The following is a 25203-nucleotide window of genomic DNA, read 5'->3' on the forward strand; positions in this document are numbered from 1 at the left end:
TTTGAGAAGCATTTGGTTATTTTTTTTATAATATTTATTAAAGATTTTCAAATATAACAAAAAGAAAAGAAAAACACCTAAAATTAAAACCTTATTTTCATTAGCATCTTTCCAGGACTTCCCCTCCCCTCCCCCTCTTGTATTCCAATTCTTTCAAATAAATTCAACAAATTCTTACCCCAAATTTTAAACTTATTATCATTGACCCAATTTTAAAAAATATTTTCCCATCCCCTAAAATCGACCTGATCCCTTCCACGAGTTCCCCTCTTTAAAATGCAATACAGATTAGAATAGAAAAAATAGAAAAAAGAATAAAATTAATTTAACACCCTTTGGATTCCAAGTTTCCCTCCCCCCTTTCCCGGTTGCGTTCCCAATGTCCATCAATGTCTACTGTCGTCCTGGAGCTCCCACATCTAAGCCATAGTTCTTCACCAGTCCGCTTTGCCGTCTTTTTAATAGTCTTTGCCGTCTTTGGTTAAATCAGTTGTTGAAAATAACTTGGCTGTCAACTAATTAAATAATTAAGTCTGGAGACTCATCTGTCTTTTAAACTGATAAGTTACCTGATTTTATTTTAATGCAAATCAGCAAAATATACAATTTTTGGTAAATATTTTTAGTTAATTTTTCAGTCGATAAAAGACAAGTAAAGCAGCTATAACAAAAGATCAGAAATAGAGAACACAAAACAAAATAAATATATAGACATGCATGGTAAATGCAGTCTGTGGGTTGAGTAAAAAGGTGAAATTTGTATGTATTTGAATAAGGCACATTGGTAGTTTCTGTATAATTCCAAATTACCGAGTCTTGTGATGGTAGTTTTCTTGAGAATATTGATGTTGCTCTATAAGTAATAAAAAATCCCAAGGTTCTAGTCCTTATCTAAATTTCAAATTACATGAAATTTTCTCCATTACAAAATATACCATTCTGAGACCTACTACATGCACTATAACAAACACAAATGAACAAAAGTTCTCGTCAGAAAATAAAATATACCTTCAACGCTTTATTTTTACTATTGTTTTATAGGTGATTGTATGGTTTTTGTTGTATTCATTGTACCACTTTTACTTTTTTCTGATTTTACATCATGCTTTGGACTTTTACATTTTTGTAAGTCACTTGGAGATTTCTTACGTGGCAAGCAACTAATAAATTGAAATAACAGTAATTGTTATGTGCCACCCCAATCTCTGAGCGACAAGAGATTCCAGGAGTTTCAGGTACTTACCCAGCGTTCGGTTTTGTTGGAATGAGAGACAGTGGAGCCTGTTGTATCTTTGGGATATGTGGTTTATTGACACCAATATGCAACGTGAACCTAAGGTGGAGAGGCTCACAGCATTAACAATCCAACAGATATTGCTTTTCCATTAGTGACAGCTTTGGATCCAGCACAAATCAAGCAAGTCCAGCTTCTTGACTTGTTTTTCCGATGAGTTCACGCACCACTACCTTGGCTGTTGTCCTTCTAGCTACCAGACAGGCAGGAAGGAGAAAGGCCTCCATATTTGCCATATGGTGCACAGCAACTTCTTTAATTATGCTACTCATGGTCCTTAAATGGCCAGCTAAGGCTATTGTCTTAAAATCACCTAGACAGGCTGTAGTCAATCTATAAAAATGAATGTGTTGCCAGTAATGTTGTTTTTGTTTCAATCAATCCTGGTGATCAACAAGACAGATTGTTTCAATGTATGGCGAAAAGATATTTCTAAATATATCTAGCAGGGGCGGGGGAGAACGAGAATAAAATATAAAATATTGAAAGATGTAAAAGACAGAGGAGGTTTCTCCCTGCTGGGTATGAGTTTATATTATGAAGCATTTTGCCCTTGATGCTTGAAGGAATGGATGACATTGGAGAATCCACATATCTTAGATTTAGAAGGTCATGGTAATATTTTTGGTTGGCACGCCTATTTGTGGTATGAAAAGGTGAAAGTACATAAAGGATTTACAAATCACATAATTAGAGAATTTTTTTATAGAGTATGGGATAAATATAAAAGTTGGTTGGAGACACAAATACCACTTTGATTCTCACCTTTGGAAGCCATAGCAGTAATGAAAAAGAATATAATAGAAGGTTGGACAACTTATAGAAAATTATTAAAACAAGGGGGAGGAGAGTATAAATTAAAAGGATTTAAGGATTTATCAGGAAAGCTAACAACATGGATACAATATCATCATTGGAATGAAGTATTTAAGAAATATAGGATACAAGGGTTTGGGGAACAACTATCACAATTGGAGAGAGATCTGATGTAATGTTAAAGTGCTGTCTGAAATCTATAAGATATTATTGGCATGGGAGACAAAGGATGAGCAAGTAAAATCTTCAATGATTCAATTTATAGCATGCTATAGTTTAAGAGAAAACTACTGTTATAAACATGGTATCAAACACTGACTAAATTGTCAAAAATGTATAAAACAAAATCAAATACGTGTTGGAAATACAAAGAGAAAGAAGGTATTTTTTATCATGTATGGTGGTCTTGTAGTAAGATTAAAGCTTACTGAGAAATGATTATAATGAACTGAAAAAGATGTTTAAAATAACATTTGTAAAAACACACACACACCCAAAAGCTTTACTTTTGGGAATTATAGGGGAAGAACTACCTAAACAGTATAGAAATGTATTCATGTATGTGACAACAGCGGCAATAATGTTATTTGCCCAGAAATGGAAAGAAGGAGAAGTCCCAATGAAATAATACGGATACAAAACTTGTGGAATACAGTGGTACCTCGATTTCCGAATGTAATCTGTTCCAGAAGTCCGTTCGACTTCTGAGGCGCATTCAAAAACGGAGGCATTTACTTCTGAGTTTTCGGTATTTGAGTTCTGAAACGTTCGACTACAGAGGCATTCGAAAACCGAGGTACCACTGTATGCAGAAATGGAGAAACTTACCAGAAAAAAATAAGAAATCAAGATGACAAACTTTTATAACAGAATGGAAATGGTTTGTTGAATATTTTCAAACAAACTGTAAACAGATAAGGACATTGGCAGGATCATTGTAATAACTACAGTCTCATAAGAGCATATATTTAAAGTAGATGAAGAAAACAATAAGTTAAGTTAATTTAGAATAAGCAGGAAATGTAAAAAATAAATTTAAGGAACCACAGAAAGAGGATGAAGTCAGTCAAGTTTTGAAATGTTAGAATGATTGTAAAACTATTGAAATGTGTTTAACTGAAAATCATAAATAAATAAATGAAATGAAATGAAATCACTTAGATAGAGGAACTGGTTAGGCGAACTGATTGTCATACTTTCTACCCCCACAGATACAGAAACCCAAGAATCAGAAGGGACTCAGGGCATTATTCAGGCTGACGCACACGAACACCACAAACTCACATAATAATAATTAATTTCCCCTTTCCTAATGCAATAGCACATCTGTGCAAAAAAATAGTTGCTGTTTTTTTTAAAAGTGCACCCTTAACACACAGTTCGTGAATTGACATTTTGATGTACTGATTAAAATAAGGCCTTATGGATTAATCAACTGAACCAGTTAAAGCTTGCAAATGCAGAAAAAGCTTATGTTCACAATTTCATGGTATGGTTTCCTTTTACTGAAACAGCAGCATAAATACTTTAAAACTGTGAGTAAATAATCTATTGCAGTGTCAAGCCTTATAAGTAATGGAGCTGATATCCATTCCATATTTTTTGTGATTTTAAAATGCCAGGGTAGCAAGTCACCTAATTATTATTTCTGATTTACCTATCTCTTGACAGAGCTGTAGCATGCAAATGTGCTCTCTCTAGTTTTCTTTTCTTTCTTTCTGTGTAACATTTGGGAAATGTGATGGAATATGCATAATTAAGCCTGACTTCCTATCACAGTTTGTTACCATCAAAGGTTTCCATAAGAGATGCATCCAGTAATAGAGTGAAGTAACTATTTACACTGCCTTACGTTACATGACTATCGATGTTAAAGTCATATGATAATAAGAAACTGTATCATTTCCTCTGTCTAATACCATTTTATGCCCCATACCTCTTCTGGGATAGAGAGCTCTTTTCTATCACAGTCTATCAGCTCAACACACAGTGATAATAAATATGTGAAAACTCTTCATGGTATGTGATGCAGGCAGGTCAGTGGATAACCATTCCAAGTAACTTCTGCAACCAGTGTCCAGCAAACCATCTTGCACAGGTACTCAGCCATTGATGCAGCCAGGTCAACCTAGTAACTCCCAAAGCTGATTGGCTTAGGATGTGAGTAAGCAACTGGCTGTTTATCTGCTTCTTCACATTGTAGGATATCAGTACTCAAACAGCCATGTTGGCAAAGAGTGAAAGCGTAAGTGGCAGGTCAGCTGTTTCATCATTCATTCATTCATTTTCCCTCCCATCTGACTGGGTTGCCCCAGCCACTCTGGGCAGCTTCCAACATAACAAAAATGTTGCACACACACTCAGTCTCCAAGTGGATTCTAGGCACTTACCCAGCATTCATGTTTCCTTTGAAGTGAAGTTCAGCAGAGACTGTGGTGTCTTTATGATATATGGGTAATTTATACATATATACAACCTGAGCCTACAACAGAGGGGCACGTAGCATTAATACCCCAAGATGGCCTTGTCCCCCGTCCCCGTCCCCCCCGTAGCTGCAGCCTTGGATTCAGACTGAAATCAGATATCTCTCTGGCTCTCTCTAGCTTACCTGTCTGCAGGTTTGCTTCGTCTAGCTTCTAGTTCACATCACTCAGCTCTCTAGCCTCCGTCCTTCTAACTGCCCGCATGTTGATGGAGGGTTCCCCACCCATCTGCCATCTTGCACAGAGCCCCTTCCTTTGTTCCACTTTATGGCCCATCACCCAGGCTGTTACCTCGTCAGGAAGCTAGCCTGGCTGTTCTAAGAATTTGAAGGGGGCCCAGGCATTCAGCCTACCTCCCACAAAAGGCTTAATACAGTGGATGCTCAGGTTGCGAACGTGATCCGTGCAGTAGGCACGTTCGCAACCTGCAGCATTTGCAACCTGTGACCCACATATCTGCGCACGCACGGGTCGCGATTTGGTGCTTCTGCGCATGCGCAAAGCGCGATTTAGCACTTATGCACAAGCGACAAAACTCAGAAGTAACCGTTCCGGTACTTCCGGGTTCAGTGCAGTGTGCAACCCAAAATCGCGCAACCCGAAGCATCTGTAACCTGAGGTATGACTGTAATAATAGTAAGTGTTTGAACAACAGACGCACTGCAATGCTATTTTGACTCCAATTTTTTTCCACATTGCACTTGTGCTTCTTTTTTAATGAATTTTAATTTGTTTTTATTTCTTGTAAGCTGCACTAAGAGCTTCAGTATAACGTGGCTTTTTAATGTAGTATAATAAAATAACTAAATGCATCCATACACTTAGGCATTTTTGGCAGTAATATGAGAGCAGCAGCTGTATCACTTGATGGTTCAAAATTTTAAAAGATTGGTAATATTAATATGCCTACTTTGCCCTATGAAGAGTGGTTAACACAGAAAGTGCTTAACCCAAATGTTGGAAAGATGGATTTTCAAAAGGGTATTGTTGAAGCTATATTGGACTAGAATCAGATTTTTAAAATAGACTTCTTTTGTCTTTTCAGTTTTGACCTAGTGGCTGTTGGGGGCATCTCAGTCACCTTGGTCTTTGAGAGATCTCCTTTTCTTTCTGTGAAAAGGACACTTTGGTTGTCCTGGAATCGGTTTATTGTAATAGACAAAGTAGTCATGCAAAGAGCAGAAGTGGACCCACCATCCTGTGACATCAGTAACTTTGTGAGCCCCAATCCCATTGTCCTCCCTTTTCCTCTCACATCGTTCGGAGGATCATGTCCAGAAAGGGGGACAATTATACCAGAACTACAGGTAAGAGCAAATGCCAATGGTGTAATATCATTGCTGGAATGACAATAAATAGTTGGTTATCTATTAGGATGGGGACCCCTGTTTGTGTTAAAGCATGGATAATTTAATGGCCTTTAGCTAAGTGTTAGATTTTATTTGATAAAATGAAGAACTGAATATTTTGCTTTTTTATGTAAGTCAGTGGTTCCCAACCTTTTTAGTTCTGAGAAACTGACCTAAATGGCAGTCACAGAATAACATAACCCTAAATTAAATTAAAATATGTCATTATTATTTCCCTGTCACTGATGAGTAAGTGTGGCTTATGCCAGCCCAGCATAAACCAGTGTTGTTATACCCATTTTCCTGAGGGTGGGCAACCAGAGTAATGTATGATGACCCTCGAGTGTGTAGTCCAGTCTTGCTATCCTGTGTATTGGATTTTTAGGGAAATGATGAGGGTTAAGGAGAGAAGCTTATGGAGCTGATTATTGCAGCAGTGCAATTAATTAAGGAGTGAAGGGAGCTACGGAAAGAATTGATGGTTTCATTTGTGAATGGAAGGATAGGAACTGCAGATCCACACACTGAGAAACAACAGAAGGATAGACCGTGATTTCAAGTTTCTTAGAGTTTTCTCTGATGTGATTTTCGGTGACATTAACACACCCAACTGTTTTTCAGGTGGTCCAGGAGGAAATCCCCATCCCTTCCAGCTTTACAAAGCTCAGCTACCTGAGCAGCCGAACTTCAGGATACAAAACCTTGCTACGCATTGTGATGACACATTCTACCATCCCTCCCGGAATGACAAAAGTGCATCTTACTGTTACAATTGAAGGGCGGCTGGCTCAGAAATGGTTCCCTGCTGTCACCAACTTGGTCTATACCTTTGCTTGGAATAAGACAGATATCTACGGCCAAAAAGTCTCTGGCTTGGCAGAAGCAATGGGTATGCCTTTTAACAACAACAATTAATTAACTATTGATTTATTGCATGGGCACCAGCCATTTTATTTATTATGTATGAATTCCAAGAAGCCTTTTAAATGATCATCTTTCCCTGGCTGCATCTGCAACGGAAATGTTCTTAAGTTTTTATGTTTTATATATTATTATTATTATTATTATTATTATTAACCTTAAATGCATTCCTCTAAGGAGCTCAAGGCAGTGTATATGGTTCTTTTGCCCATCCATTTTATCCTCACAACAATCCTGTGCGATAGGGTTAGGCTGAGAGGTAATGACTGGCTCATAGACATCCAATGTGCTTCAAGTCTCAGCAGTAGTTATTTAAAAATGTTGCTACTTAATCCAAATCAAATGGTGTGTGTCTGTTTTCCTGTTCTTGTGAGCAGATGCACAATTAAAGATGTATATTTCCTGGTCAGTTTCAGCAACACACCTTCTAAAAGCAAATTCAGGTGGTTTGTGAGTGCCTTGAATATTGGAGCCAAAATACGGCCACTGAAAATGAGAGAGGGAGGTCTTGGCATTATTACGAGAACCCTGAAGTTTGCAGACGTACAAACATAGTTGTTGAAAATAACTAACAAGACAAGCTGACCTCTCCAAACAACCTTGTAAGGACTGAGCATGTTCAAGTGCCAGGCCATGTGGAACGTCAAGGGAATGGCTGTAACTCATTCATAGTTCATCTGCTTTGCCTCTCCCAGGTACAATCCTTGGCATCTCCACCTAGGCCTGGGAATATCCCCTCTCTGATACTACATGGAATAAAACCAATGTTCCCAATGTCATTCTGAAAATAAAATGGAAAGCTCAGTGGGTGAGCGGAGTAAAATGCAGGTTACACAATCCTCAAGGAGAATATGGTTGTCTGGCAGGAACCATGGACAGGGGACTTCTGGTCTGCAAGCCTTAATTATGCCTGTCATAATTAGGTTGCTCCATCCAAACTACAGCCACCTGCCTAACATATATGATGTCTGGTGAGAGGAGGGAAAGGTGGGTCTTGGATGAAAGGGCTTTGCAGGCACCACCGCTGCCCACAAGACCCTTGCATAAGGCTTCTAAAGAGTAGATAATCAGCGGATGAAAAGTAGTTGGGAAGTGCTAAGGACAGAACTTTGTGAGCACTGACGATCAGTTGGTTGTTGGTGCTTCACAGACTGTTTTGCTTGCATGATTTGATGTCAAACAACATGAGCAAATGCAGGTCACCTGTTCTCAATTGTGACATTAGGAAATTGACTGGTAGGCACTGGTAGTCTCAAATTTAGACTGCAAGGTGGGAGGTGGAATCAGAGAATTGTAGAGCTGGAAGGAGCTTTCACTGCCACATCCATTCCCTGACGCTTGTGCTAGATACACCTCAACATTTTGTTGCAGGTCTCACTTGTTTTCTCTAACAGCAAACTCAAGAGCTTTAAGCACCTAGCCATCAGGAAAGGAAAGAGAGCCACCCAAAACAAGCAGTGGTTTCTGCATCCTTGAGGACCTCCTAATTTATGCAGAGATTTATAGGGTTGTAATTTTGTTTTAAAGGTTTTTAAAATGGCCTGGCAAAGATCTTTGAGCTTCCAGCCTTACAAAATGCTAACAGTAGTTGAGCTTAGAGAAAATAGGGTCTAATGGGATGGGATGATGTCATGAAAGCCTTTTAGAACTGGCTACATGGTGCCCATCAGTAAGTATAAAGGAAGCACAAATTACTCTCACTCTTAAGCATTGACACAGTTGTAATTTTGCCAAAATGTGCATTGGTGTGCACATTACATGATTCCCATTGAGAACGATATAATGTGCATAGAAAATATATCTATTTGGATGCACATTATGAATCACATCCTGGCCAACGCTTCCTGTTTTCCTGCACTGCAAGTATGTCTGTTTGTGCCCTTTGGGAAACCTTTGGACAGTGGGGGGGAGCTTGGTTCCTTTTGTTTTCTGGTTTATGAGGAAAAACCTCTGGCTGCCTAAACATTAAGGGAAGACAGGACACCAGGGAGGATGGAAGCCCTGTACTTCACTATTCTATCTTAATTCCTGTCAAGAGGAGTCATTCCTCATCCTGTCCTGGCTTGAGTGACCATCCCCTCTTGCTCTAGAGCAGGGATGTGGAACCTCATGCCCTCCTCACCTTTGACCCTTCTTGCCTTTTGTTCTGGCCCTTGGAATTCCTCCCAAACTGCACACCCCGCTGACCCTGTTTCACACGCTTTGTGGTTTTGTCTGGCTGGGATGGGTTCTCGAGGTCTGACAAGGCCTCTTGCTAGACTGAACAGAGGATAGAGAGGGGTGCGTTGAACAGGCGAGTAGAAATCAACCTGTTGTACAATGGTAAAGTTTGCATTCCTTGTACAATACTAGTGCCTGGATGGAGACTAGAGAGGAGCAAGAATGAGTAAACATTACATCAGTTGCCCCACACTTTTTGTCTTTGTCCTCAGAAAGTTGCCCAGAAAGGAATGTCAAGAAATTAAGCCTTTAGTGCCAAGGGCCTAGTCCTGCAGAACACCTTGCCAGTGGAGATTCAGCAGGCACCTTCTGTGCCAGCTTATAAATACCTCCTGAAAACTTTTCTGTTCTGCCAGGCAATAAAGAGTACACCCCACATAGTAGTAGTTTACTGATGTTTGTTTTTAATTTCTTTTCACTTTCAACTTGTTTTAAAGTCTTTATTATTTTATTGTTTGATTTTATGTTTTTTTATATTGTTGTAAACTGCTGTGATATATCTTTATGGTACAGTGGTATATAGTACATATTTTTATAAAAAAATAAAATGTGGCCTGGCCCTTGGGCTGAAAAATATTCTCCACCGTATGACATATTTAGAGTTCTTACGCTGCTAAGGTTCAATCTGGTACCATCATTTATTTTGGAAAGTAGATTTGAGCATCTTCCATTTGATGACTGTCATGTATGCGTGTGGCATGGTACAATTTGTGTACATTTTCTTACCTTTTCTTTAAAGTACCTCATTCATATATTTGTCAGGCACATTTGTTTCCCAAAAGTTTGCAAGGTATTGTTTTTGTTTGTTATTATGGTACAGATTTTTGTGTTTCGATGTTGCAAACTGTCTTGTGATCTTCGGGTGAAGGACAGTATAAAAATTTAATAAATTGACAAAAACTCAGGTACTATAGGATATCCATCATATACCCATCTGCCTTTCACAGCAATTCTGAAAAAGTCCAGGGTATTATCTTCCCTGCCCCCATAATTGACACCTCATCATGCTTAATCATTCTCTTTTTTATTATTCAAAGAAAGATTCATCATTAAGTTCCAGAAAACTGATGAGTTGTGTGCAATAATTATACCATGATGCCAATATAATAGCAAATGGCATTGGAGCAGATTGAAATAGCAAATTTCATACAAAACATCCCCCCTCCCCCGCTACTCAAGTGCAATGGAGAAATCTTGACATCTTTTTTTGTGTGTGTGTGCCTTCCAGCAAGATATATTCTTTCAAAGTGATGGATTAGAGAGAGCAAGGTGAGAGGGCAGAGGGGATAGTGGCTCCCTGAAATAAATGAAACAAGAGGTCTGCTTGCCCCAGGTATGATGGAGTGAGCCTGTGCATCCATTCCTATGCCCAACAGACAGCAGTTGTGACAGTGCTGCCCGTGGAAGCAGCATTTTTGCAGCACTGATGAATCACTGGAGGGACAGCAGGGTGAGCATCTGGGCTCAGACCAGGCATAGCCTCCTGCCATCTCTCAGAGCAGTGTCACAAGAACATTGTCCCTAGGAAACAGCACTGCTGTGACAATTTCAGGGCTGATAGGAATCAATGGGGGGGGGGGGGAGCCAAGCTCAGTGGCATACAGCACCTGTTTGGCATGCAAAAAGACCCAGATTTTATCATTGGCATATCTAGTTAAAAAGATTTCTGTTTTTCATTTTGTTTTCTTCCAGATTTCTGTTTAAGACCCTGGAAAGCCGCTGCTTTCATTGATTATTGCAATGTGCACTATGTGGTGCTGCCCTTGAAGACGACCCAGAAACCTTAATTGGTCCAAAATGCAGCAGCTACCAGATTTCTGGCTGGAGTTTCTTTTAGATCTCGTATAACCCCTGTTTTAAAACAGCTGCAACACTTTCCAGTTCTTTCCCAAGCCTGCTGTCTCAAGTGGTGTTTGTGATCTAATTATTGATAAAGTACAGGTGAAATAAGAAATACCTGTTTTAAAAGCAAGTATATCTAAAATAATTATAGTGGCATAGGTATAACCTGGTATCTACAAGGGAGACAATCTTTCATTAAAAAGAAATGAAATGAGACTTGCTGCAGCATCAGACAAAATACTTGTCTGGTCCAGTGTCCTCTTCCCTACAGTAGCCAGATGCTTATGGGAAACCCACAAAAAGGGCATGGGGGCAATAGCCCTTTCCTCCAGTTGCTCCCCAGCAACCATTTTCAGAGGCAAGCCTCAGAGTCGGCTATTAGCATAATTTCTAACAATTAATATGCATTATGCAGAAATGCAATATTCAGGTACCTGAAAACTTCCCATACAGACTCTCTCAGGTGCTAAGATCAGTGGAGGGGGATCTCTTGAGTGCTCCATCATCCTCAGAAGCTTGTGGGGGCAGGTCTGGGAGAGGGAACTTTCTCTTTGGCAGCTCCTAAGTTGTGGCACTCACCAAAGGTGTGTTTGGCACCTCATATCACCTTTGGTGAATGCTGAAGGTGCACCTTTTTACCCTGGCTTTTGACACTTGAGTTGTATATTTTCCAAACCCACCTTAATTTTGGTGGTTGTTTTACACTGTTTTTAATATTTTGTTTTAGAGTTGTAATCCGCCCTGAGACCTTAGGGCAAAGAGCAGGTTAATAATAGGAAGAAGAAGAAGAAGAAGAAGAAGAAGAAGAAGAAGAAGAAGAAGAAGAAGAAGAAGAAGAAGAAGAAGAAGACTGACCCATCATTAAGGCATCTTCGCATCTTTCATAAATCTAGTTTATTTCAGCATTTTTATTCCTTCCTGGAATAAAAATACAATTTTTCTTTTCTTTTTCACCATCTCACGAGTTATAGCTTTCACGTACATGCCCCTGAAAGAAGCAGAGTGCTTATTTGCAACCTGAGTGGTTCCCTCCAGGAGCAGACAGCAATTATGTCCTTTAGTTTTCAGGAATGTGTTCTTCCTTGCACATGTGCTCCTGAATCTCTGCAGGTGCCACATTAACAGCAGATACGCAGTGGTAGTCTTGGGATCTGCGATTATTTCGGCTCCAGCAGCAGCAATTTACTCTGCATTTCTTCATGATAATGGCATAGGAAAGAATTCTGGCAAGCCGAAAGCGACTTTCTGTTACTAAGACAAGTTTTGTGGTTTCTGTTGCTCCTATTCACTGATGAGGTTTTCAGAAGAGTTGCCTGCTTCCCCCCCCCCCCCCCCGTAAGGTGGAGTGGATTTTCCCATTGCTTCCTAAGGATGTTATAAATACTGGTGCCATTGTATTAGCTGCTAACTACTGCAGCCTCGATTTTCCTGGTCATTAAGAAATAGTCACGAGATATGCTTACTAAGCTTTTTTAAGCGCAGTGTATGTAAAACAAACTGCTTGCGCTGTTTATATAGGGGGTGTTATTGGGTTGTAGGGGGGTGTTATTGGGTTGCTGTTTTTATTTTGTGGTTTTATATTTTGATTTTATTCTGTAAACCACCCTGAGATCTCCAAGTATAGGGTGGTATAATAATAATAATAATAATAATAATAATAATAATAATAATAATAATATATGCATAATATATGCTTTCCTCCACTGCACCATTGCTGTTTATACATATTTGCTGATGTACTTCTAGAAAACCTGGATATAATTTATAGCAGTGGTCTTTAGAATTCTGCTCTTTGTCTACAGAAAAGCCTATACAGTGGTATCTCGGTTTTCGAGCATTTCAGAAGCTGAACGTTTTGGTTTTCAAATGCCCAAAACCCAGAAGTAAATGCTTCCATTTTCAAATGCACCTCAGAAGTTGAATGGCTTCCGTTGCATGTTTTTCCATTTTCTCCATTGAACTTGCAGCCAGCCCTTTGTGTCTCGGTTTTCAAACGCCTTGGAAGTTGAACAGTCTTCTGGAATGGATTGCGTTTGAGAACCAAGGTACCACTGTATTTCATTGGTGGGTGGGCATGACCCATGGAGATGGAGATTCACTATTGGTTGTAGATTTTGAAGGGTGCTTGATCAAGACACCCCCCATCCCAGAGCCCGTTCCCTCTGTCAGTCTACTTCAGGGATGAATTACCTCAGGTCCTTCAGGCCTGTCTGTCTGGCCCTTGGGACTGTTTCCAGACCACACAGCCCTCAGTGACATCTTCCTGGAAAGTTTTTTGCCTGCCTGGAATATACCCTTGACTTCTGATTAATTCCTCTTGCTTATTTGGAGGGAGGAGAGGAATGGGTGAATATGTGGAGAAACTACCCTATTGTACAATTAACGTTTGTTGCCCCATTAGCTTTTGCCTCTGTCCCCACCCACTGCTGGCATGTGCCCCTGGAAGTGAGTGTGGCCTATAGACTAGAAAATATTCCCCATCCTCAGTCTGCCTCCCTATTCCCATTAGCGTTCTATGTGCACATTACTGTATTTTATGCTCAAGAACCACAGCATAAATGTTACCCCAACTGAACCTGAATCACATGCCTGTCGTTTTCTAATTTATCTTGTGCATAAATGTACTTATGGAAAAGTCAACTGATCTAATTTTTTTGTACAGTATATGCATAATATTTGTACATCTGCTCCTCCTCCTATACCACATCATTGCTACCGCCTACTTATGCCTGCTAGGCAAAGAGCCCATCAGCAAGCAGGCGGTGGTTGCATCAGCTGCTGTTTCTCCACCTCCACCACCACCATGGCATGAGCCAGAGTGAGAGGTGGATAAACAAGCAGGGTGCAATATGAAGAGGAGCAGGGTCAAAGGGACTCTTCTTAGCAGGTGCATTGCAGTTGCCCACCCATGGCGACCTTTGATTAAGATTTTGGGATTGCTTTGAGGGAGGGATAGGAGGGAGTTGCTCCATTGTGGAGAACGGAAGTGATGGCTGTTGCCCAGAGCAGACAATGAGTGGACAATCCATTCTAGTTTTGTTTTGCTCAGTTCTACAAGGGTAGCAATGAGACACAGGCCACCATCACACAAATTCTTAGACTACCCTCTGCAAGTAGAATAGGGACTTTCCTAACAACAGTCAGCAACCTTAACGAACTACAGCTCCCAGGATGCTTTGGAGGAAGCCATTGATGTCTAAGGTGCTATCATAGCACTTTAAATGTATAGTGTGAATGTGACCTAAGGAAAAGGAAGCTGACAGGTGTAATAGGACTGCCTGGTTCATGGCTGTTGCTTTTAGTTCACTGTCAACAGCAGAATAAACCTGTGCTTGAACTTTGTCTCAGTGTCAGTCTCTTATCCTCCATTCCTGCTGCAGCCAGGCATTCTCAAACAGAAGGAAGGGTGACCATTGCTTATATTTTTGAAGACTGGAGGTGCCAAAAGGCCTCTAGTTGTCACAATTTCATTAATTAGTAAATCTAGTCCAGGTAATCATGTACCATGTCATCAAGACCCTCCTAAGGTCCGTTTTTTACTAATAGCAGATGAGATGGAACTCTCCAGTATCTGGACTGCACTGCTTCCAACTGTAGGCCAGGGGGGCATGTTAATGTATGTATGTATGTATGTATGTATGTATTTTTATTTTTTTAAGTTCCAAAATGCTTAGGAAAAAAAAGAATCTCCACACAGTATAGAGATTCAGTTATATATCAAAAATTATATTGACAAAAATACAAAAAGCAATTGAATATATAAATACATAAAACCATAATCAAAAGCAAAGATAAAACCAATAGCTCATTTAAAACAAATGTAATTATATAATGTGTCTGAATGGGGCTGCTGAAACAGAAAAGTTTAAGTAGGCAGATAAAACAGTATAGTGAAGGTACCAGCGTAATGTCAATAGGCAAGGAGTTCCAGAGCACAGGTAATGCCACAGTAAAGGAATGACTTGCAAAGGCAGGATGAACATTGCGTGGCACTTGTAAAAGTACATGTTCCACAGATCAGTGTGACTGAATGTGCATGTATGGGATGGGGCAATCCCTTAAGTAATATGGTACCAAGCCAGCCAAGGCTTTGTATAACTGAATTATCTACATAAAAAATAAATAAACCCTTGCACGCGGAAAAGTAGATGGCAGGAAAGGTAATCCAAATGCAAGACTGGTTGTTGGTGACACAGGAACATCCTGCTGTCTGAAGTGCAGCTGTCCCCACATTAATTACCTTCTCTGTTGCTTATGAGTCCAGGTTTGGGGGTGGGGACAGGGGTGGTTGGCAAAATGCATTTTGATGGAACCCCTGCTGAATGAGTGGGACTCCTTTGTCTTGCCTTGTGGTAGCATCAGGTGGCAGTAGTCCCAGGTAGCTCCAGGGGACTGCCTTGGAAGCTGCCATTTCACCATTCAGCTTCCAACATAGCCTCACTCTGGGACATTATGGAAAATTAAAATAGCAGCTCCAAGACAATGGGAATGATGGGAATTGTAGGCCAACAACATCTGGAGGGCCACAGAAGCTCCATCACTTAAACAGTGCAGGATTAACTACTCATGATTTAATCTTACAATTACCATGGAAAATGGGAAGAAAGCCAGTCTATAATGTATTGTTCTTTATCTCTTTTCAGTGTCAGTGGGTTATGAGTATGAAACTTGTCCAAATCTGATTCTGTGGGAGAAAAGGACTGTAACGCTGCAAGGATTTGAGTTGGATGCTTCAAATCTTGGAGGCTGGTCCTTGGACAAACACCACATTTTGAATACACAAAGTGGTAAGTCAGTTGGCTATGAATTAAGCATCATGGAAAGGTTATTTCACCTCCCCTCCCTGCAAAATGGAAAATTACTAATGGTAATAACATTCCTAACTTCAGAGGGTATTATGTCTGGTCAGAAACATTTGCTGAATCCTTCTTTGGTTTTCCAGCTCACCAGCAGAATCATAGATGTATAGAGTTGGAAGGGAACCAACTTTTCCAACCCTTTGCATAATAGATGCTATTTAGTTCAGGCATTGACTACTGCATCACTGATAGATGGCCATCCAGACTCTGATTAAATACCTACCTCCAGCAAAGGAGAGCACACCACTTCCTCCCGATATAGAGGGTTGCACTGTTGGACTGTTCTTAACATTCTTGTGTTCTTCTGAATACGGTTAAGGCTCTCACCGTCCTTCTAATATGCAGTACAACTAGGTAATATGTGGAATACCAACAGAGTAGCCCTATTTATCTGAAAGTCTCATTGCTGGAAGTGACTAGAAGTTTGCTGAGCCAGAATGGAAAGTTTCTGTAGGCAACTATTCCAAGGTCACAGCAGATGAAGTGAGGAAGACCTTTATGGGATAATAGAATATGTGCATCTACTATGGTCATAAATTGTTCCAAATACAGCATCACTTTAATTACAGGGGTAATTAAGGAGGGGATTTTCCCTATTTTCTTGCAACATCACCCATCCCTACCCCCCTCTACTTATTTTATAGGCTACGGGGGAGCCATGCTTGAGATTCAGAATTGTCAGGAGATAAGGCTAGTGGATTTTATTAAGGGATTTCTCCTCAACTTCCTCCAATAATCTGAGCACTAGTAGGATGAAGCAAAGCGTGTACTCTCAAACTTCATTAGCTGAAAGGTCAAAAAATAATGTACCACTTGATCTCAGCTAAACTCTCAAGAGCAGGTTCTCATCAGTTTGAGCCACTGAATATATATATATATATATATATATATATATATATATATATATATATATATATATATGGTGAGTGTTCAACCTTTAAAAAAAATCCAAAAAACATCTGCGGTTCAGGCCACAATGTGACGTGTGGGGAATTGAAAGGCATGCAGATTTGAGTGACTTTTCATTCATGAACTTTTTCAAAAGTTTGCAGCTATTAATTATACTGCTGGGATGCATTTGCTAGGGTAAGATGGTAAGAAATGTCATTCTGCACTGCAATGATAATAATAATAGCATCAGAAATACTATAACAGGGACACAAGCCTTTCCCTCCACCCCTATCTTCCTGGCAGTTATGATCCCAAAAAGCCTTTCCCAACATTCCCTATGATGATTATCATTCATTTATTAATGCATCTCTGTCCACACACATGCAAACCACTTTTAACTAAAATCAAATTTAAATTCTGCTGATTCTCATGTGCAAGCTTTGGGTGGGTTCAGCTAGGTTTATTGAATTTATGTATCTTTTCCTGCTAAAAAAAAAGTTTCCAAGTACCGTTAATATACAGCCAAATAAAAAATGCAGCTACATAAACATGTTAAAAACAGACTTCACAGTGCAATCATATTATTGATTCTGCCCAATTCTTGGGAAAGCAAAACATTTTTGCCCAGTGCAAAAACGATGACAGAGTTGGTGCCAGGCAGGCCTTCTCGGGAAGAACAATCCACAAGCAGGAGGCTGCTACAGGGAAGACCTGTTCTCTCATCACCATCCTCTGGACCTGTCTTGAAGGTTGCACTAAAAGAAGGACCCTGAATGAGAAGCCCAGGGTCTCAGCACCAGGGTCTGAGCCATAAAAGGTTTTTTAAAAGTCAAAACCAGCACTTTGAATCATGCCGAGAAACAATTCAGGCCAGAATCAGTGGTCTATACTCACTCCTCGGAGTGAATTAACAATCTATCAGCTGCATTCTATACTAGCTGTAGTTTCTGAATCATCTTCAAACTCAGCCCAACATAAATTAAATTGTAGCAGTTGGACCTGGAGGTAATCCAAGCATGCATAACTGAAGCCAGGCTATCCCTATCCTGTTGAGCTACCAGCCAAAGCTGGTATAAGGCACTCTATGCCACTTAAAATACTTACATATAGTGGATGGAAATGGAAATGAAGTAGGTTAAACAGACCCTGAGCTGAACTGAGCAGCCTGTGAAACACCTCAGACAGAGGCAGACTGCTTTCCAAAGCACAGAGCTGAGATCTGAAGTGAATCCTGTGGTTGGTGTGCATCTATAATAGCTGTTGTTATCTGCTTATTACAAGAATCATTTGTATATATTTTTTTTAATTAAAAAATCCATCTAGGTCAGAATCCAAATTCTAAAAGACAAGTGAATTAGTTAGTTAGTTGTGTATTTATATTCACAACTTGGGGGGGGGGGGACTCAAGGCAGCTTGCAGATCGGAGGTAGGAAATCAGTTAGAAGTAGATGAAGAAGAAGAAGAGTTTGGATTTGATATCCCGCTTTATCACTACCCGAAGGAGTCTCAAAGCGGCTAACATTCTCCTTTCCCTTCCTCCCCCACAACAAACACTCTGTGAGGTGAGTGGGGCTGAGAGACTTCAATGAAGTGTGACTGGCCCAAGGTCACCCAGCAGCTGCATGTGGAGGAGTGGAGACGCGAACCCGGTTCCCCAGATAACGAGTCCACCGCTCTTAACCACTACACCACACTGGCTCTCACAATTTATTGGCCAAATGCAAGGACAAAAATACAGTTTTGCAAAGTCATCAGATAATAGTTGAAGAAGCCTTTTAAAGAACTGTGAGTCGCTAGTGAATCAGAAAATCTTACCATTCCAATAATCACAAAGCTAACTTTTCTGTTAAGTGTTCTGGCAAGGCTAGCATATCTGTCAATATATTACAGGAAGGCTCCTCACATCCCTTTTGTTGGAGCAAGTTTGTAAAAGCTTAAATTTGTGGTGAGAAGTAAAATGAATACCCTCACGTAACAATGTGGATTTTCTGTGATGTTCTGTGTGCCCAACTCGGGCTAAGTCTCAGATCAAAAAGCAGCTTTTCAGCTAAGAAATTCAACGTGATCCGGCTGCAGAGGTTCAAAATTCTCCCTTTTGGTGGGCATGATAAAAGAATTAATACCATTTTAAGGATAATCTAGTGGATCTAAGGGTTTTCTGTACAAAGCATTGTCCAGGCAGGGCTTTAATACCAAACTACCCAAGACAGAGAAGATCAGATCTCCCAAAACATCTATTTTTAGCAGAAAGCCGCTGGGTGGGGGGCACCAATATTTGATTGAAGCAGCAGTGCTGGGAGACAAGATGTTTAAACCTTTTCCCCGGCACTGTTTGCAGAATGTAAATCTCCTATTATCCCCGCTGGGGAGAAAAATACATGTTACTTTTATTGTCCCTGTATTTGGTTCCCTAGCAGGGCTAATATCAGCTTCAGGGTTGGGGGAGTGGGATTTTGATTGGGGGAACTAAATAGGGAGGGAGAGGTTCAAGGTTAAACACCACCCTTCCCTAGTCCTGCTGTTCTGACTAAAATCAGCTGCTTAATCCCCTTCCATTGTAAAATACAAAAATGGAGCTTCTGTGATACATTTGTCTTGTCTCATAGATCACATTCTGGGTTGCTGTCCTGGTCAATTAAGGTCCTTGGTTCATACGTAGTGGGGGCTCCTGATAATACTAGGGTCTCAACAGTGAAGTCAGCATGTGGCAGGAGTGGGGAGAGGAGGAATTAGAGGAGGAGCACGCATTCATGTCAGTGGAGGCTGGTCCATTATTATGAAAGAAGCACTGCTGCACCTACCCCAGTCTGCTTTCTAGGGGCAACACATCCTATTTCACCACTTAGGGTGAAACAGGAAGTGCCAGGCTGCCCTGACTCAGGCTTCAGCTACTGTTGGGCTTCTTGCCTTCTACCTTACCAGTCTCCGTGAGCACCAGCTCCCTGGATTCACAGCTTCAGAAAGAAGTCTGTAACGATTGCCTGGACTGGACTGTTATCTCCAAGGCAGACACCAGACATTTTGCTGCCTGAGATGGATCCGCAGGTGGCTCCCCTTCCCGTTCAATTGAGTAAAATAATAACCATGTCCTGCAAAACTTATTTTGGCACCTGAGGCAGAAAATTTCACAAGCACCTCAACCCCTTTTCTGTCAGTAAAACTGCAATAATAGTAAATTAAATAAATAACACTTTGTTGCCATATCATGACACCCAAACTCAGCTGCCTAAGACAAACACCTTGCCCTTCCCAATGATAGGGCCGGCCCCAGTTTTATTCATGGAAAGAGTTTAGTAGCTGAGTCATTTAGAAATGGTTTTTTTTTTCTATTAAAAAAAAAGTTTAAGGATACTCTCATTTTGACTCAAGAAAACCACCATTTTATAGTTCGAATTGGGGAAAATAAATACAGTAAATGGACAAAAGTACAAAGATTCACAAAATGTTTAGGGGTATGCGTACCCCTGTAACCCTCCAGAAAAAAACACTGGAAAGCCTACTTTTTGAGCTGGTATTCAGATTTCACAGATAAGGTGGCAAGGGCTGGGAATATTTCAACTATAATTTTTAATATAATGAGATTTTTTGCATTTTCTGATGGTGTTGGATCACATGCGCACCCACCTCTTCATTACCTGCCTGAGACCTTTGAGATGGGTTAGGCTATGAATCCTATTGGAACAAGTACAATCCTTTCTAATTTGTCATTTTTTGAATTTACAGATACAGTAAAACTCTGGCTTCATCCTAGGGAACCTGTTTAGTGAAAGCATTGACTATTATTTGAGCATGTCAAAAATAACTATTTTGATTTGTGCTTTAAAGCACAAAGGTGTTTGGGGGGTTATTGTACCTTGCTTGTCTTTATGACACACTATTAAACCAAAGCTCCTTTCTCTTATTGTTAGCCATAAACAAAATATTTGCACGTAGACGTTATTTCAAGAGAAGCAGGGTCTCTGGGGTCCTAATTATATATTGTTACTTGTGGGAGAAAGATGAAGGATTGCCTTTACATAGTTAGCCATAGACAGAGGCCAACTGCTCCTGTCATTTCAGTGGATTTTAACTGCCAAGGGAGAAGACGTCTATGTGCATTAAGAATCCTGGCACATTGCCAATTTGCTCTTCCAAATGCACCCAAAAATCCAAAGAGAAATAAAGTGAGCTTGTCCCTTGTTGTTCATAAAATATTGCTCCTTCCTTCCTTCCTTCCTTCCTTCCTTCCTTCCTTCCTTTCTTTCTTTCTTTCTTTCTTTCTTTCTTTCTTTCTTTCTTTCTTTCTTTCTTGAAATCTCTGGATTCAAGTTTAAGAACTACAGCTAGTTATCTTCAAGAGAAATCTGGGGGAGGTTTTTGTGTCTTGTTTTTCATTTATTTTCATATATATTTATAAACTGAAAAAACAGCATCCAGAATGTGGAGTTGAACATCCTATAGAACTCTGGTGTGCTTTACAAAGAATTTTAGAAGCTCTTCTCACCATTTTCAGTTAAGGCTCTTCATTTATTTGTAGTATCCTCCTTGTTCTCCAATCTCCCACGGATCAGAGCAGTCAGTTTATGAGTACTCTCAGAGACCCCAAACCTCATATTTCCTTCAAAGAGGTCCTGGTGAGCCCTTGGTTTCTAATATAGGAGGGTTAAGACATCATGGGTTTGCAGGGAAAATTTCCTTCTCCATTTCCTCCTCCCTCAAGACCTGTTCCTGAAAGGAGTTTACTTTCCTAGCTTGCTTCTGGTTGGTGTTCTTAAAGATGTTAGCCAAAATGAGGAGGTATTATTATTATTATTATTATTATTATTATTATTATTATTAACCTGCCCTTCACCCTAATGCCCTAGGGTAGGTAACAGCATAAAACACAATATTAAAAACAGATTAAAACACAATCATAAAAAGCAGGTCGGTCCTTAAAAATATACATGTCAATAGCCAGAAAACAGAAGTGTGTCTTCAGCATTCTCTGGAAGTTGTGTAATGAAGGTGCAAGACACACCTCTGGGGGCTGCCACTGCCCCCTTCCCCCAAAAAAGCTCTAAGGGACAAGGAAGTACCAAGAGGGTCCCCCTCACCAATCTCAGCACCCAAGAGGTTCTATAGGGAAGGAGACAGTCTGTTCAATATTCAAGCACCCTCTTTTTAACTGCAAAAAGGTTCCCCAGACCAATAGATAATAAAATGGTCCTTGTCCTCAGAATTTGAAAGAAAAAACACAGAATGAAAGGGGATGGGGAGGAGAAGGAAGAAAGGAAACTTTGGCACTGGCTATTAGTTACAAAAATCATTTCTTAGTTTTAAAAAATCTGGCAGGGAGAGTGGAAGCAGGCTCCTTAGAGCTGCCGCTTCTCTAGTTGACTGATGAGGCTAGATTGGTCTCTTCCTTGGAATGATGTTATTCTATGAGGGACACATTGCTCATCCTTGAAAAAACAAAATTAATACACTCCTTCTGAAATCCATCACAGTATCTTTTCACATTATTTATCAAGCTCAACATGCACTAAAATAAGCTTTTTTTTCTTATTCTTTTGATTCAGGGCCACTTGTACCTTCTAGAGACCTTTAGAACATTTTTCAGAAGTAGTATCTAAGGGTGAAAATAAACATATATGTGGCCTTACATTGTTTAATTACATCATGGTGCAGTTCTTAAGAAGGCATCATGCATGTTGTTGTAAAGGTTATAATGAGATGGTGAAATGTGAAGCCCAGCTATTCAAAGTTTAAAGAATTTGGAGCAACAAGATCATTAGGATCTTCCAAGATTTTGCATGTGTCTCATTTTAGAAATATTTACCAGTGAAAGCTATTTTAACAAATTTTATAGGTAGGATCATATTAATATACTGCAAATAAAAAGCTTACATTGTGTTCAATGTGAACAGAACTGGACAAAATACTATGCGCAACGGCATGTGCTTATTATGTGCTTGTGTTTTTAAACCAGGTATTGTCCATAAAGGAAATGGAGAGAATATATTCATCTCCCAGCAGCCCCCAGTAATCTCAACTGTCATGGGCAATGGGCACCAGAGGAGTGTTTCCTGTGCCAACTGCAATGGTCCATCTCACAGCAGTAAACTCTTTGCACCTGTCGCCTTGGCCTCTGGTACTGATGGCAGCATATACATTGGAGACTTCAATTTTGTTCGGCGGCTCCTTCCTTCAGGGAACTCTATTAGCATCCTTGAACTAAGGTAGGAAACTTCGGAGTGCTTAAAAAGAATTAATTCATATTGGAAAGCAAAGTTATAGAGAACCCCACCCCAAAAAATATGCTAGACTAATATCAATCAGCGGCAGACAGTGTGATGGGCAGAGGTGCATAGCTGACCTAGCTGGTGAGTTGCTGCTGGGTAGGATGAGGTTGTGGGGGGGGAGAGGATGTGGTACAGGTGAAATGGGTTGACTGCTGGTGCGTTTGCACCACACTGACCTCTCCACAGCCTCTCCCCCTCCAAGTAAGCGGCAGCAACTCACCAGCTAGGAGGTCAGGTAAGTGCCTCCGACCCACCACACTGTCCACTACTGATAGTAATATGTACAATATTTGCTTCATGGGTGCCACTAAGGAATAGATGGGGTTTGCTTTGCCCCTCCCGTTTTTCAGATCGCACATACTGTTAGATGTTAGCAGCTCCTGCATTTATGAGACGGTGACATTGCTTAGTGTGCATGCTGTGTATGCAGGTAGCGCTGAGCACTTCCCCTTTCCCTACATGCTCTGAAAGTGCTGAAGCCTTTTTGTTTGAATGTTCAATATTAACACTTCAAAAAGCCTCATGGAGAAGTAAGCGGATGATAAAATGGGACTTTATACATATATGGTGGAAGCCCAGAGTTTTGGCTTTTTTTTGGAATTCAGTAATATCAATCACAAATGAAATAAATGATTTGCGACTGTTTAAACAGTGTGAATCATTGATCAATGTGGATAATTCAGCGACGCCAAGAAATCATAGTATTCAAATGCTGCATAATTTAACACTAGTGAGAATCATGCTCTCAAAAACATGGGAAAGTAGCCAGAAGGCAAGGAAGAGAGAATGTGTTGCAAGCTTATAGGAACAGATGGCAAATTGTGAAATTGACAATAATGTTTTAAAAATATAGAAATTACAAAGAAAAGAGTGGGAAGCTGGAGACCAGTAATGCAATATATTAAAAGATAACTTGGGAATGAAGAAATGGGGATAGACTGTCATGTAACGTTAGCACAGCTTTCTCTTACAATGCAAATGTATCTGTTGGCAGAGTAAGTACACTTCTGAACACCAGGTATTTGAAACCACAGGAGGGAGAGTGCTCTGGTCCTGTGAAAACAGAATGCTGGGCTAGATGGGCCATTGGCCTGTTCCAGCAGGCTCTTCTTATGTTCTTCTAGTAATTTTTGTTCCATTCAGGAACTTAATGTATGTGTGTCAAATGAGTGTAATAAATAAATCATATATTTAAAGAAAGGAAGGGACGTGGGTGGCGCTGTGGGTTAAACCACAGACCCTAGGACTTGCCGATCAGAAGGTTGGCGGTTCGAATCCCCGCGATGGGGTGAGCTCCCGTTGCTCGGTCCCTGCTCCTGCCAACCTAGCAGTTCGAAAGCACGTCAAAGTGCAAGTAGATATATAGGTACTGCTCTGGCAGGAAGGTAAATGGTGTTTCTGTGCGCTGCTCAGGTTCGCCAGAAGCAGCTTAGTCATGCTGGCCACATGACCCGGAAGCTGTACGCCGGCTCCCTCGGCCAATAAAGCAAGATGAGCGCCGCAACCCCAGAGTCGGCCACAACTGGACCTAATGGTCAGGGGTCCCTTTACATTTAAATAAAAGAAAAAGGCACATAGAATTCCCATAGTCCATTCCTTCCACATTTTGCATTTCTGAATAGCTCCACAAAAGCTATTGCAGCCCAACCTTAGATGCCACAAACTCAAACTGTCAGTTCTTTCTCAGTTCAAACTTCAAAACTCCTTTTCCACCCACCACAGACCCTACCTTGTACGTAAAATGCCCGTTCAAGGGGGGGGGCGGTTTTGAATCATTAGCTCCCACTCAGGAAACATAACCCTATAATCCCTGACTATTAGAGAGCAATCAGTTTAGCAAAGTATAGTTGCCCAACTGCTGTAATAATGCATTCTAATTTATCTGCTGAGAAAACATAATAGTTCAGGAAAGCGTGTTGAGAATTGGACCCAAGTCCCTGATTAGCAATCATCATCATCATCCATCAAAAACTATACTAAAGGCTACCCCAGACTCTACCATAGGCAAACACTTGCACCTGTGTTACAATGTAATGTTACCATGTTGCATCAGATATGGGCTTGTCCGCACTTTGCTTTTCCTGCAAAGCAGAGCAAACGTCAGTCCATGGAAAACTCAATTTATGTTCATTCTGATTCAGTGGTAAAGATCAGGTTTTCCTGGAGGAAAGCAATGGGGCAAGAAGAAGTGTGGACATGCCCTAAGTTTTAAAATAATTCCCACAAAGCTACTAACATAAGTTTGACCAAACTGCGGGAGGCAGT

General features: G+C 40.4%; 1 protein-coding gene across 14 annotated transcripts in view; it reads left to right on the forward strand.

Annotated features, from left to right (window-relative positions):
- The window catches only part of TENM1 (teneurin transmembrane protein 1), a 391653-nt gene that overhangs the window by 279495 nt on the left and 86955 nt on the right, over positions 1-25203 (forward strand). For all 14 annotated transcript variants that reach the window (XM_081897279.1, XM_081897280.1, XM_081897290.1 and 11 more), the window contains 4 exons: positions 5639-5900; positions 6564-6831; positions 15569-15712; positions 22626-22875. In XM_081897279.1, the coding sequence (XP_081753405.1) occupies positions 5639-5900; positions 6564-6831; positions 15569-15712; positions 22626-22875 (924 nt within the window). The remainder of the gene's footprint in view (positions 1-5638; positions 5901-6563; positions 6832-15568; positions 15713-22625; positions 22876-25203) is intronic.

The sequence above is a fragment of the Podarcis melisellensis genome (assembly GCF_964234715.1).
Source record: "Podarcis melisellensis genome assembly, chromosome: Z".
NCBI lineage: Eukaryota > Metazoa > Chordata > Lepidosauria > Squamata > Lacertidae > Podarcis > Podarcis melisellensis.